Here is a 13,126-nt window from a genome sequence, read left to right on the forward strand (position 1 = left end):
AGAAAAGTCAAAAATAGTGAGATATCTTGCAGAGGGATGCAGCACTCTTAAAATTGCAAAGCTTCTGAAGCGTGATCATCAACAATCAAGCGTTTCATTCAAAATAGTCAACAGGGTCGCAAGAAGCGTGTGGAAAAACCAAGGCGCGAAATAACTGCCCATGAACTGAGAAAAGTCAAGCGTGCAGCTGCCAAGATGCCACTTGCCACCAGTTTGGCCATATTTCAGAGCTGCAACATCACTGGAGTGCCCAAAAGCACAAGGTGTGCAATACTCAGAGACATGGCCAAGGTAAGAAAGGCTGAAAGACGACCACCACTGAACAAGACACACAAGCTGAAACGTCAAGACTGGGCCAAGAAATATCTCAAGACTGATTTTTCTAAGGTTTTATGGACTGATGAAATGAGAGTGAGTCTTGATGGGCCAGATGGATGGGCCCGTGGCTGGATTGGTAAAGGGCAGAGAGCTCCAGTCCGACTCAGACGCCAGCAAGGTGGAGGTGGAGTACTGGTTTGGGCTGGTATTATCAAAGATGAGCTTGTGGGGCCTTTTCGGGTTGAGGATGGAGTCAAGCTCAACTCCCAGTCCTACTGCCAGTTTCTGGAAGACACCTTCTTCAAGCAGTGGTACAGGAAGAAGTCTGCATCCTTCAAGAAAAACATGATTTTCATGCAGGACAATGCTCCATCACACGCGTCCAAGTACTCCACAGCGTGGCTGGCAAGAAAGGGTATAAAAGAAGAAAATCTAATGACATGGCCTCCTTGTTCACCTGATCTGAACCCCATTGAGAACCTGTGGTCCATCATCAAATGTGAGATTTACAAGGAGGGAAAACAGTACACCTCTCTGAACAGTGTCTGGGAGGCTGTGGTTGCTGCTGCACGCAATGTTGATGGTGAACAGATCAAAACACTGACAGAATCCATGGATGGCAGGCTTTTGAGTGTCCTTGCAAAGAAAGGTGGCTATATTGGTCACTGATTTGTTTTTGTTTTGTTTTTGAATGTCAGAAATGTATATTTGTGAATGTTGAGATGTTATATTGGTTTCACTGGTAAAAATAAATAATTGAAATGGGTATATATTTGTTTTTTGTTAAGTTGCCTAATAATTATGCACAGTAATAGTCACCTGCACACACAGATATCCCCCTAAAATAGCTAAAACTAAAAACAAACTAAAAACTACTTCCAAAAATATTCAGCTTTGATATTAATGAGTTTTTTGGGTTCATTGAGAACATGGTTGTTGTTCAATAATAAAATTAATCCTCAAAAATACAACTTGCCTAATAATTCTGCACTCCCTGTACAACAATCGAATGTGATTTTTGGATACCGGCAAACCCCTTAGTTGCGGATCCAATTGGGGTGTCCATTGCCTGGTATACCAATACCCTATTAATTTTTGGGTTATTTTCTTCATGCTTGTCTCCTTGTTGCACTAAATCGCTAAATATTCTCTAGATCAATCTGCGAGCTTATCTGATTCAACTTTACTACTCTGGGATTTGGCGCTTCTAATTGGGGGTCTACCCTTTTGACTGGTCTTGTTTGGTCCACTGGTCCTCAGTGAACCTCATTAGATTAACACAGTCACCACCACTCACGTTGTGGCCAGGGGCCAGGAAGCACATAGCATTCATCTGCCCGAGGTAACGGTAACCCCCCCATGGCAAATTCTTAACCTAACCCCTTCCCTCCACCCAGAGGTGTAACTTGACTAGCAAGCACTTTCTATAATACCAGTCCCTTCTTATGCTTCACAAGGGTCTATAGGCCCACTCAGGCTCCTGGGCCCTGTAGCAACTGCTACCTCTGCACCGCCTATAGCTACGACCCTGCTTATGCCCCCCTCTCTCACAGACTGCTCAATCTTCCATGCAGACTGATCCCTATGACCCCCTCTCTCATAGTACCTTACAATGACTAGTGTGGCCTTCACTAGCTTCCTTCCTTCATCTGTAGCAGGAAGCCCTGTACAGACCACAGAGATGAGTGCAGGGAAGGGATTGAGAGGACTGTGCAGCTGTAATTGAACAGCAGACAATTCTCCCTGATCAGGCAATGAGCTTCATCAGCGCTCTGCTCTATCATTAAGGGGAGACCTCACAGAGTCTGCATGAAAGCATACTTTCCCTGAATAGGGCAAATTGTTTACCTGCTCAGCTTATAGGGATCAGTGCTTTGGGCCCCATTTTTGTATCAACAGAGAACTTGTTAATTTGATTGTCCAGCTCAATGTTGCTCATATCCACTTTCAGGAATATATTTCAGCTCTCTAGTGCTGTATTTATTGTGACTTAAAAGAGTTGCTAAGGTAACCTAAATGTGTTGCACCAAGTTATCAACCTATAGCCTACCCACAGGATGGGGGGTAAGGTATCATGGGGGTCTGACCACTGGGATCCCCACTGGTCCCAAACAAGATGGTCCTGTTCCCCCAAATGAATGAAGCATCAGGTTGCACAAGGATAGATAACCCGCTTAAAGAGGACCTTTCACCACTCCTGACATGCCTGTTTTAATAGCTTCATGCATTCCACATGTAACAACAATTCTGGAGCATCTATTCTTATGGCTCTATGTTGTGCCATTCCTTTATTATTTCTACTAGAAGTTGTGAATGAATTGCTAGCAGTCTGCAGTAAGGGTACAGGGGGGTGGTAACAAGTTGGGGGTGTGTACCTGCATAGGATGATAATGGCAGCACTGATTGGATAGAGTCAGACTGTGCAGGTGTACACACCCAACTTGTTACCTCCCCTCTGTACCCTTACTGCAGACTGCTAGCAATTCATTCATAACTTCTTGTTGAAATAATAAAGGAATGGTTCAACATAGAGACATAAGAATAGATGCTCCAGAACTGTTATTACATGGGGATGCATGAAGCTATTAAAACAGGAATGTCAGGAGTGATGAAGAGATGAAAAATCTACTATACTATAGTCACCTCAGGGCATTTTTCATTTGCATCATACGCACTGTTTATGGGCATGTTGCTACAACATAAAATCACTTATCAATTATGCATATATGACCTCATTGCAAAACTGTACTCACCATGTCCTACAGCACAATTTTGACGCCCAATTAATTTGCAAGGTTATATGATCAGGGCACAAGCATAATAAGGATGGGTAAACAAGACTGGCAAGGGATTCATTAAGCAAACACATCATACTACATGCACAAGAGATGTAACGTGAACCCGGCATTAACAAAACCTTGCCAGTAATGCTTCACCTTAGTGGCCGTGCCTAGAAACAGGTGTCTGCTGTAATGTTACAAACAAGGCTTAAAGGGACGATCAAATATTATAATGATACAGTAGATTGTTGAGACTGAATTAAAGAGAAATGAGCCTCATGCACAGTGCCCCTGCAGCAACACAGGTGCCGAGTAGGTAAGGAGGTCTCTGACAACAAGCCGCTTCCCATGGTCTATTACAGGGTCCAGCAACCTCCAGCTGTTCTGAAACTACAACTCCCAGAATTCTCTATCCACATCTATGGGAGTTACAAGAACAGCAAAGCAAGTGTGGATGCTGGGAGTTGTAGTTTATATTATACTGCATGTTAGATACTGAGCTAACCAATTTCATTTCTCACAGATACCGATGAATTGTGAGGGAGATATAAGAGGTGAAAATGATCTGTGATGAACTGCTGGAGAGCAAAGGGCCCAGAAATGGTCCTGCATCCACCTCTGTGTTGTAGGGACCAGTAATGGTCAGTTCGCAGTGTTCGCCAGCGATCACATGTGGGCTGCCATCTTTAGTAAGGTAGACTCACCCGTCCAGCGATGCATAGGTAAGCCCTTAACTGTGCCGGGAGCCGGTCTAAAATCAAATGCAGTCACCCGGAGCAGGCAGTTCTGAGAACAGCCCAATGAAGGCCCCTGGCGGCTGTTCTCTGAACTGCCTGCTCCCGGTGACTGCATTTGATTTCAGACCGGCTCCCGGCACAGGCACAGGTAAGGGCTTACCTATGCATCGCCGGACGGGTGAGTCTACCTTACTAAAGATGGCAGCCCACATGTGTTCGCTGGCGAACACTGCGAACTGACCATCACTGGTAGGACCCAATGTACAACTACCATAGACTTCTAAGGCTCATATGTTATCTCCATATGTCTCCAATTCTATGTTAAGCAACACATCAGCGTCATCTCATGGATTCTTTCTGTGTCCATGGGGAAAATAGTGTGCCGTGTTCCAACATATGTCATATTGGAAAGGTGTTCTCCAATGGTACAGAGAGGGCCTACTGGTGCTTATCATTCATGATGAAGCTACATGTGCAAGCTCAGTTTGGGTAGAAGTGATTGGTGCTGTGACTTCTTGCTGTTTTAGATGCAGAAGGAGCTGCTTCCGGACTGAAAGCCGTGCCCAATGCTGTTGCACTGTATTCACATTCCAAACTGCTGCCAGAGCATTTAAAATTGTACTTGTACATGAGCCTAAGGCTGGCTATACACATTCGATAGCTGTCGGTCGAATGATAGTTCGGCCGACAGTTGTCTCTCCCGGCTTCCCCATACAAAATTCTATGGGGAAAGCGGAGAAAGTCACTGCCAGACACTTCTGGCGTCTGCTTATTTTTCCCGAATCCTTTTAGTTCTCCCTGGAGGAGAGAACAAAAGGATTGGGGAAAATCAAAATTTCTCCCTATCTTTCTCTCCCCTGACATCATCTGTCGGGGGGGAGAGTCGGAAGATCCTCACACACATTAGAGTGTCGGCCAAACACATTGTTCTCAGATGACAAAAGACTTATGTGTATGGGGGCCTTAAAGGAAACCTGTCACATTGAGCATGGTGTCTGAGCTGCAGGCAGCATGTTATAGAGCAGGAGATGCTGAGAAGATTGATGTATATCTGTATGGGAAAATATTCAGTATAACTTGTATATTATGCATTTAAATTCCTTCTCATTCTGGACTTTGAAGTCCAGGAGGCGGTCCTATCAGTGTGTATACAGAGAGAGCGGTCAATCACTGATAGGAATGTCTCCTGGACTTCAAATCCCAGAATGAGCAGGAATTTTAAATGTATAAAATCTTTCCCTACCATCTTCCCAATATGTGTATCGCCGTGAGTATTGAATAAAGATTTGGTTGGATTGTAATCTGTGCTGGATCCTTTCCTTGACGTTGAAGTGGTCTTGAATCAGACAGATCCGAGCATGATTGCCTTTCCAGGACAGGTTACAGGTCCTCTTTAAGACGCGTGAATCAGATTTCTTACGTTTGTTGCTACTCTGGAAAAAAAATTTTTTTTACTTTCAGACGTTGTATTTGCAAGCTCTCGGTTTCTGATAAACTTTACTGTGTGGATCTTTTCTTTTGCAGCTTCATGTATGGGGAACTGACAGATAAGAAGACCATTGAGAAAATCAGGCAGACTTTCGAGAACTACGAGTCAAATTGCTTTGAAGTCCTTCTATACAAGAAAAGCAGTATGTACTGTATATCGCCCATTGTGTTCTCTGTTCCACCAGACTCCAGCAACTGTGTGATAACTAGAAAACAATTCTACTCTATCCTGTGTACCATTTACTTCCTAGACCTGATACTATTAAAAAATCCACACACCCCGCTCTATATTTCTCCACCAGATAGCAGCGTATTTGCTTTGAGCAAGCTTGTTTCTACTGTCCCATTCTACCGTCAGCTCTATATTCCACCATTCACCAATGCAACTGTCTAGCTTTCCATTTAATTGCTTGTCCAGGATTAGGAAAAATATGGCTGCTTTCTTCCAAACACTGTACCAACCTCTCTAAGGTTTGCATCCGGTATTGCACCTCGGCTGTGTTAAAGGAGATCTGTGATAAGCTAAGTATATTTTCGTCAACTCGAGCTCCCAATTCCTTCTTGTTTTTTTTTTTTCTAATTTACTTTATTTTCAGTTTTCTCTTATCCCCCATGCTTAAATCCCACTTCCTGGTTCGTCATGTGCTTGCTATACAATTATGCCTTAGGGCAGTGAGATGTGTCCTGACATCAGCAAATCATGTGACACTAACCACACCCCTTATTTTCACCAATGAGGCTTCCTACGTCCTACATTACAAGGCTCCAAAGCAGGACGTAACCAACAGCAGCCGAATATCAAAACTGATTTGCCACAGGTGATAAATGGTGGTATTTGGGGAAAGTGATATACCAGCAATATCTCTTGGGTGGGATACAATTAAATTAATGGCACAACTCATTTAAGATGAAGGGGCCTTAGCTGAAATACTGATGGCAGGTGTTGCAGTGGTTTTGGAGTAAAGTGGCCATGTGTTTTTTCTAACATTGGACACCCTCTTTAAGTTGACCTCAACTTTTCTAGAAGAATACCATAAATGTTCCTGTGCAGGATCAAGAGGTAGCCATGAAGTCTCACTTGTAGAAACTGCCATAAAAATATTGTACCTCAAATATTTGTCACCTATGTATTCACTAGCTTACCTCAGATTTAGGGGTTGCTCTGACATAGGGTCACATCTACAAATATATGGTGATCCCGTCCTATGATCCACACATTCTAGACCAGAGCTGGGTACTTGGAGCACCATCAAACATGACAACTTTGATGTTTCTTCTTTGTGATACATTCAAGGGTACAATATATTAAAAATTATTTGCATCATGGGACATCTGATTCCTGATACTACATATGACTGATTGGTGGGAGGCCCTGTTATAGATGTAAATGTTCAAATTATGTGATATTTTAAGGGACAAGGGTGCTATATTAGAGTTAAATGCAGAGGACGTAATAAGCATATGGGGTCATCCTATGACTCTATAGTACATGTGCTGCCATGAGGCTGCCTGGGCAGTGATAACCACATGTGGATTACTGCTAATTGTTTGCTGCATCTGTACTTTCCAATTAATCCAGGGCAAGTACAGGTACTGTACGGCCAGTCAACAATCCGCATGCCATTACTGAATCCCACCGCACCCTTTACTGATCCCCTATGGCCCCAAGAGGATCTCCAGCATTTCCATACTGATGGCCTATCTTCAGTATAGGTAATTAATATGAGATTGATGGGAGTCTGACTCTTGACTCCCCTGCTGATCAGCTGTTTGAAGAGACTGCACCGTTCTGGTGGCGCAACTGCCTCCTTACACCTTGCCAAGTACAGCGCCATCTGCTGTATAGTGGCTGTGCTTGATATTGCAGCCCAGCCCCATTCACTTGAATGGGACTGATCTGCACCTACAGTGACGTCATTAGCCTAGGTAGGAAGACGCTGCCGCACTCACCAGAGCACCATGACGCCTTCAAACAGCTGATCAGCGGCAGTGCCTGACCCCTGCTGAACCTGAGGATAGACCATCAGTATCAATATCCCAGAAAACTCCTTTAACTTTACTACCTTCAGATAATCATGTTGAATATAATCCACTTTGAAAACAGGTTCAGAAATCCCCAGAATGATACTTTAGATCCCTTCATAAAGACGAATTAAGACTGTGTTTCTATCGATCTCTGACAAAGTTTCCCTCATTAGAATCAATATTCAGGTCCACCAGGGAATACAGAACGCGGAGTGAAATAAAGCAGGTTATGGGGCTGTTCATTTTCACGTCAATAGTTATTAAAGCATTACTGTTAATTTATTTCATGAGATTTTCTTGCCTGTGTAATTACACCTTCAGTTTTTAGTCTTTGTTGTCTATGATCAGGATAACTTAAATGAGCCATCTCCTATATTCATGGATGTCACCGACAATCCATGTGAACATATGAGACATTACTTAGCAGTGCATTCACGTGGACTGCTGTTATGTGGCTTATTGTGTCACAGCTGCAGTTACATGCAGGCTTCACTGAACAATATGAAGGTCAGATCGGTAATAAACCTGGGCGTTCAAGGGGAAATGCTCGGTGCGAAATTCCTATTTGATCTTTTATAATAGGTTCTAGAAATTCATCATTCAGTGTATTTAACAACCAGAAAACAAAATCTCACAATTAATAATCCGGTGCCTATAGATTCTCTAAGGACCCATATTCTAACCCAACGGGCTACCAATTTCACAGAGCGGAGATACAGTATGGGCATAGTTGTGGTATGCTCCATCACATGCTGCATTATGGAGGTGCCATACTATTGCCTATGGGTCATGTAATGGAATAAGGCTACATTCACACGATCATATCTGTTTTGTGGTCCGCAAACTACGGATCTGCAAAATACAGATACTGGCCGTGTCCATCCCGTACTTTCTGCGGGCCCTGTTACAAAAATGCCTATTCTTGTCAGCAAAATGGACAAGAATAGGACATGTTCTATAGTGTGCAGAACGGCCACACGGATGCAGACAGCACATTGATGATATCTGTGTGCTGTCTGCATTTTTTGTGGCTCCATAGAAATGAATGAGACCACGTGTGATCTGCAAAAGAAAAAAAATGGTGGTGTGAATGTACCTTTTATTGTGCTATGGCTTTGCCATGTGTACAATGCCTTAAATAACCATCACTCTTATAATTTCCAAGAGCACAGCAATCCTAAAAGAGCTGTGATGTTGAGACAACCCCTTTACAGGCAACCGGTATTTTGAAAAGGCGGTATGTTGGAGAGCAGGAGTCATTTATTTATTGGACATCCATGCTCATTCTGATCTTAGGAGTCCAGTGGGTGGTCCTACTCAGACATTAAAGGTGTTTCCTGTATGAGGGTGCAGACGTATAGCAGGTAGTGACTGATAGGTCCACCCGCTGGACTTCTATGCTCCGAATGAACAGAATTACAATGAATAAATTAAACATTATAATGAATCTTTTCATACAAAACTATAAATCAGTCTGCTCAGCTTTTCCTGCTCTTAGTATTTCAGTATACAGCATGGCTGAAGGAGGTTGGGATAGTCCTGTTTATTCACACTTGGATCACTGCCTTACTGAACTGATGTTTTTCCACTCCAGTCATATATTTCCTGGATCAGGACTTGATAATAGCTTGTTACTAGCGTGTTTGTAGGGTTATAAGACCTGTATCGCGACACAAGTTATTCTATTGTGTTATTACCTCATATGCTTTTTATTTCCATCTTTACAGGAACCCCGGTTTGGTTTTATATACAGATAGCTCCCATAAGTAATGAACACGATAAGGTCGTTTTATTCCTTTGTACTTTCAAAGATATTACGTTATTCAAGCAACCGATCGAAGATGATTCTACGCGAGGTAATTGTCCCTGTTAATCGTTAGTCGTGTGTGTCTCGAGCAGTGTCTGTAAGTGCAGCGATTCACTCGTATTACCAGTTCATTGTCTACATGTTCCATGGCAAGTCATTTACCGACACCTTGGTGAAAATGCAACATATAACACTAAATAGCTTTAACATATAACATATGGGAAGCTTAACGCAAATCTAAACTGTAGTTACTAAAACTGGCCATACACATTGGAGAACTGTTTGCCAAAACTGCCAAATTTGGAGGGACTGCAGTGGCCAGCTAGCAAGCATTAAACATTTGGCAGATTTTCGTTCGGAAGATGTTGAGCAAAAAAAAGCAATGGTCTCAGTGGAGATAAGCCACCACCAGAGGTGTCTGGCAGTGGCTTTCTTAACTCCTTCCATTCAGGACACATGCATATTTGGCAAACGTGAGCTTGTATGTGCATGGGGGCATCAGGTGGAATAGATGATGGTCAACCAAATGGTAATGTGTATTACCAGCTTAAAAGGAGTTGTTCATCCCCAGGGGCCTTTTGGGCAGACCCCCTCAGTGTGGCCAGACCTGCAGAGAAGATCATCCTCATCTAATCTCCACTACTGGGTTCCAGCTACTTTATTCCTCCACCGCTGCAGATCTCATGTCACCACGTGTTAACCTCTGGTTTGACAATGGTCACATGGCTGCGGCAGCCAATGACTGACCACAGCGGTGAAATGTCCTTCATGCATCACAAGACCCCATGACATGATGCATAGGGGACCCCACTGCTGCGGCCAGTTATTGACTGCAGCAGCCAAGGGACCTGCATCAAGCCGAATGTTGACATGGGGAGATTGACGATCTGCAGTGGCTGCAGGGAAGGAAAAGAGCCAGAACCCAGTGGCAGGTATCAGGTAAGTATAATTCCCTTTGCACGTGCAGCTATGCTGGGGGTCTGCCCGAAAGGCCCCCGGGGTGAATAACCCCTTTATGCCCAAAGAAACTGAGCACTCCAATAGTGTCTATGATGTCCTGCACTGTTATACTACATTTCACTTTCTTCAACACCTTGAGCATAGGAAAGGTCCTCGATCATCAAATTTTCATAAAATTAATCAGAGCTGCAAAATTACACATATCAAATGGTTGCAGTGGTCTGTGCATACAGGGCAATCTTCCTTTCCCATCCAGAAGGTAGACTGCCCAGTACAGATGAACACCCTGAAGTGGCATTATAGTCAGTTTGGTGGATGGGGGGGGAGGGTAAGCTAGGACTCCAAGTAATCCAGAAGAATGAGTGAGTTTAAGTTACGGCCATAAATTGTTCAATAATGCCCTTTTCATAGTAAAACATAATTATTTATGACTAATAAAAACATGACTGCATTCTTCCAAAAGAAACTTTACACCTGTTTAAGGTTGTATGGGGTATTTCAGCTCAACGCCATTTGCGTTAATGGAGCTGAGCTGTAATACCAGAAAAACCCACTGACAGATGTGACATTTTTTCTTCTTATCCTACATAGCCCTTTAAATGAAATTGGCTACTACTCTTGTTTTGGTCTTCTATTTGGTTACCCTGCCTCAGTTTTCATCTTATAGTCTACCTTGCAGGTTGGTGACTCAAACGAACGATCGTCAACATGATCTTGTAATAAAGTAATTGTACTGTATACAGAGGCTTAGCTGAAGGCTCATGGGCACTAGTGCAAGAGTTCAGCTTGGGCCCCCCTTCCCTCAGTGCTTTGTGGTCAGGGGCAGGAATGCATATAGCCTTCATGCTGCCTAAGGCAAAAATTGAAACTGCACCATTCCATGCCAAATTCTTGACCTAACCCCTTCCCCCTAGCCAGAGGTGTAACTTGACCAGCAAGAACCTTCTATAATAACAGTGTTTTAGGGTACTTTCACACTTGCGGCAGAGTGATCCGGCAAGCAGTTCCTTTTTTTTCGGTCTGCGCATGCTGGGTCCGGCATTCCGGTATTTTGAATGCCGGATCCGGCACTAATACATTCCTAAGGGAAAAAAATGGCAAATCCGGCATTCAGGCAAGTTTTCAGCTTTTTAGGCCAGAGTTAAAACCGTAGCATGCTGCGGTTTTATCTTTTGCCTGATCAGTCAAAATGACTGAACTGAAGACATCCTGATGCATCCTGAACGGATTACTCTCCATTCAGAATGCATGGGGATGAAACTGATCAGTTATTTTCCGGCATTGAGCCCTTTTGACGGAACTCAGTGCCGGAAAAGAAAAACGCTAGTGTGAAAGTACCCTTATGCAGCACAAGTGACTGCTACCCCTGCACCCCCTATAGTTACGCCCCTGACTGTATATGCTTCTCACATTTTGCCATCTTGTAATATGACACGTTAGTTGGCAAACTGTTGCATCTTGTACTTTTTTGTTTCTATCCAACTTGGTTTATCCTAAAATAAGACGTATGGTGTGTGGAACGTCAAGTTGCAGTTACAAGAACCTGTTGAGTCTCCCAATAGCGTGCCCTGAAGTCTGGCTGTTTTAAATGGTGCCACTGTTCTAGTAGGAAGCACAGTAGTTATTACATGCATGTAGTTAGCATTGGTAAGGAAGATTTATTTCCCAGTTGGAAAAAAAAAGGAATAAAAAAGAGTCCCCATTGTTGTATAGCTGCCGTTGTACAGGAAGACAAGCTTAGTAGTTGTGGCTCATAGCTGACAGAGGACTAACAGCAATCTCATAGGCAGACCAAGTCAATAATGGAGACAACAGGCAAATGAAGTCAACCAAGCTGGGTCAGGAACATTTAAAATATTATATTAACTGTTTGAGGGAGCTCACCAGCTGGTGTGGAGCCCAGTCTACCGTTCACCCCACAGTACCAAATGCTACAAATAGTTCACTTATATGACTGGCTCCAGGGGAGGGCTGGCAGTCTTAGTCCTGGGGGGCAAATCCAGTCAAGTGGCCCATTTTTGCAGACTTTTCTTTTCTTTTATACAGGAACACATTGCATTTACTGCCGCCCAATGTGGCACGTGTAGAGCGCTGTGCCAATTCTTTTGCCCGCTCATTTTTTAAAGCCCCCATCATATTTAAAAATGTGGCACGCGTAGCGTGCTGCGCCGATTATTTTGCCTGGTCATTTCTAAAAGCCCTGTAGGAATGGAAAAACGTGATGCGCATGGTGCGCCGCACAATTGTTTTGCCCCGCCCATTATTAAAAGCCCCTCCTACATATAATAGGCCACTCCCAACAAACACTGTACAGCTGAAATTCTATTGTTGAGGCCTGTCTCTACACATCATATGGAGAGGGGAGGCCTGTCCTGGCTGCACTGCCTGCTTCTCATTATACAATAGACAGCCGGCTACAGCCAGGAAGCTCCTCCGCTCTCCTCCCTCCCCAGATCCTGCTCAAGGTCTGTGGTTCCCCCCACCATCTGCCACCCACCCGTGGCCTGCTGCCCCCCTTGGCCATCCTCACCCAGCTCTGAATCCTACTTCTGCAAATGGCAGGGGGAGGAGCAGGAGCATCTCCTCTCCTACATAGCACCACATACCTCTTACATCCAGTGATGTCACCTTTGTTGTAGACGTTCTCTTTCCTCATCTTCTCCATTCAGACCAGACCGCCATGATGATTTTTTAGCCATCTCCCGTCTCTGCAGATATTGACAAACATACATTAGTTTCCCACATTTCCATCATCTTCACATCTTCTGAACACCCTTTCCTGCCACCCCCAATACTATCCTGCAAAAACAGTCCCCCTGGAAATACTGCTACCACACAGATAGTGCCCCCTTCAACAATTATTGGCACACAGTGCTCTAAAAGATAACTGCGCCCAGACACTAAGCGCTCATGCATACAAACGTATTTCCTTTCCGCTTCCGTTCCGGGTTTTTTGCGGATCGTATGCAGAACCATTCACTTCAATGGGGCTGTAGAAAATACGGAAGTTT

The 13,126-nt window shown here is 43.8% G+C and overlaps 1 protein-coding gene across 1 annotated transcript in view; it reads left to right on the forward strand.

Moving 5' to 3' along the window:
* KCNH5 (potassium voltage-gated channel subfamily H member 5) overlaps window positions 1–13,126 on the forward strand; it is a 355,340-nt gene that overhangs the window by 81,186 nt on the left and 261,028 nt on the right. The window contains exons 3-4 of the mRNA XM_040411687.1: window positions 5,360–5,466; window positions 9,076–9,204. Coding sequence (XP_040267621.1) covers window positions 5,360–5,466; window positions 9,076–9,204 — 236 coding nt within the window. The remainder of the gene's footprint in view (window positions 1–5,359; window positions 5,467–9,075; window positions 9,205–13,126) is intronic.

Source organism: Bufo bufo, chromosome 11 (assembly GCF_905171765.1).
Source record: "Bufo bufo chromosome 11, aBufBuf1.1, whole genome shotgun sequence".
In the NCBI taxonomy this organism is placed as follows: domain Eukaryota; kingdom Metazoa; phylum Chordata; class Amphibia; order Anura; family Bufonidae; genus Bufo; species Bufo bufo.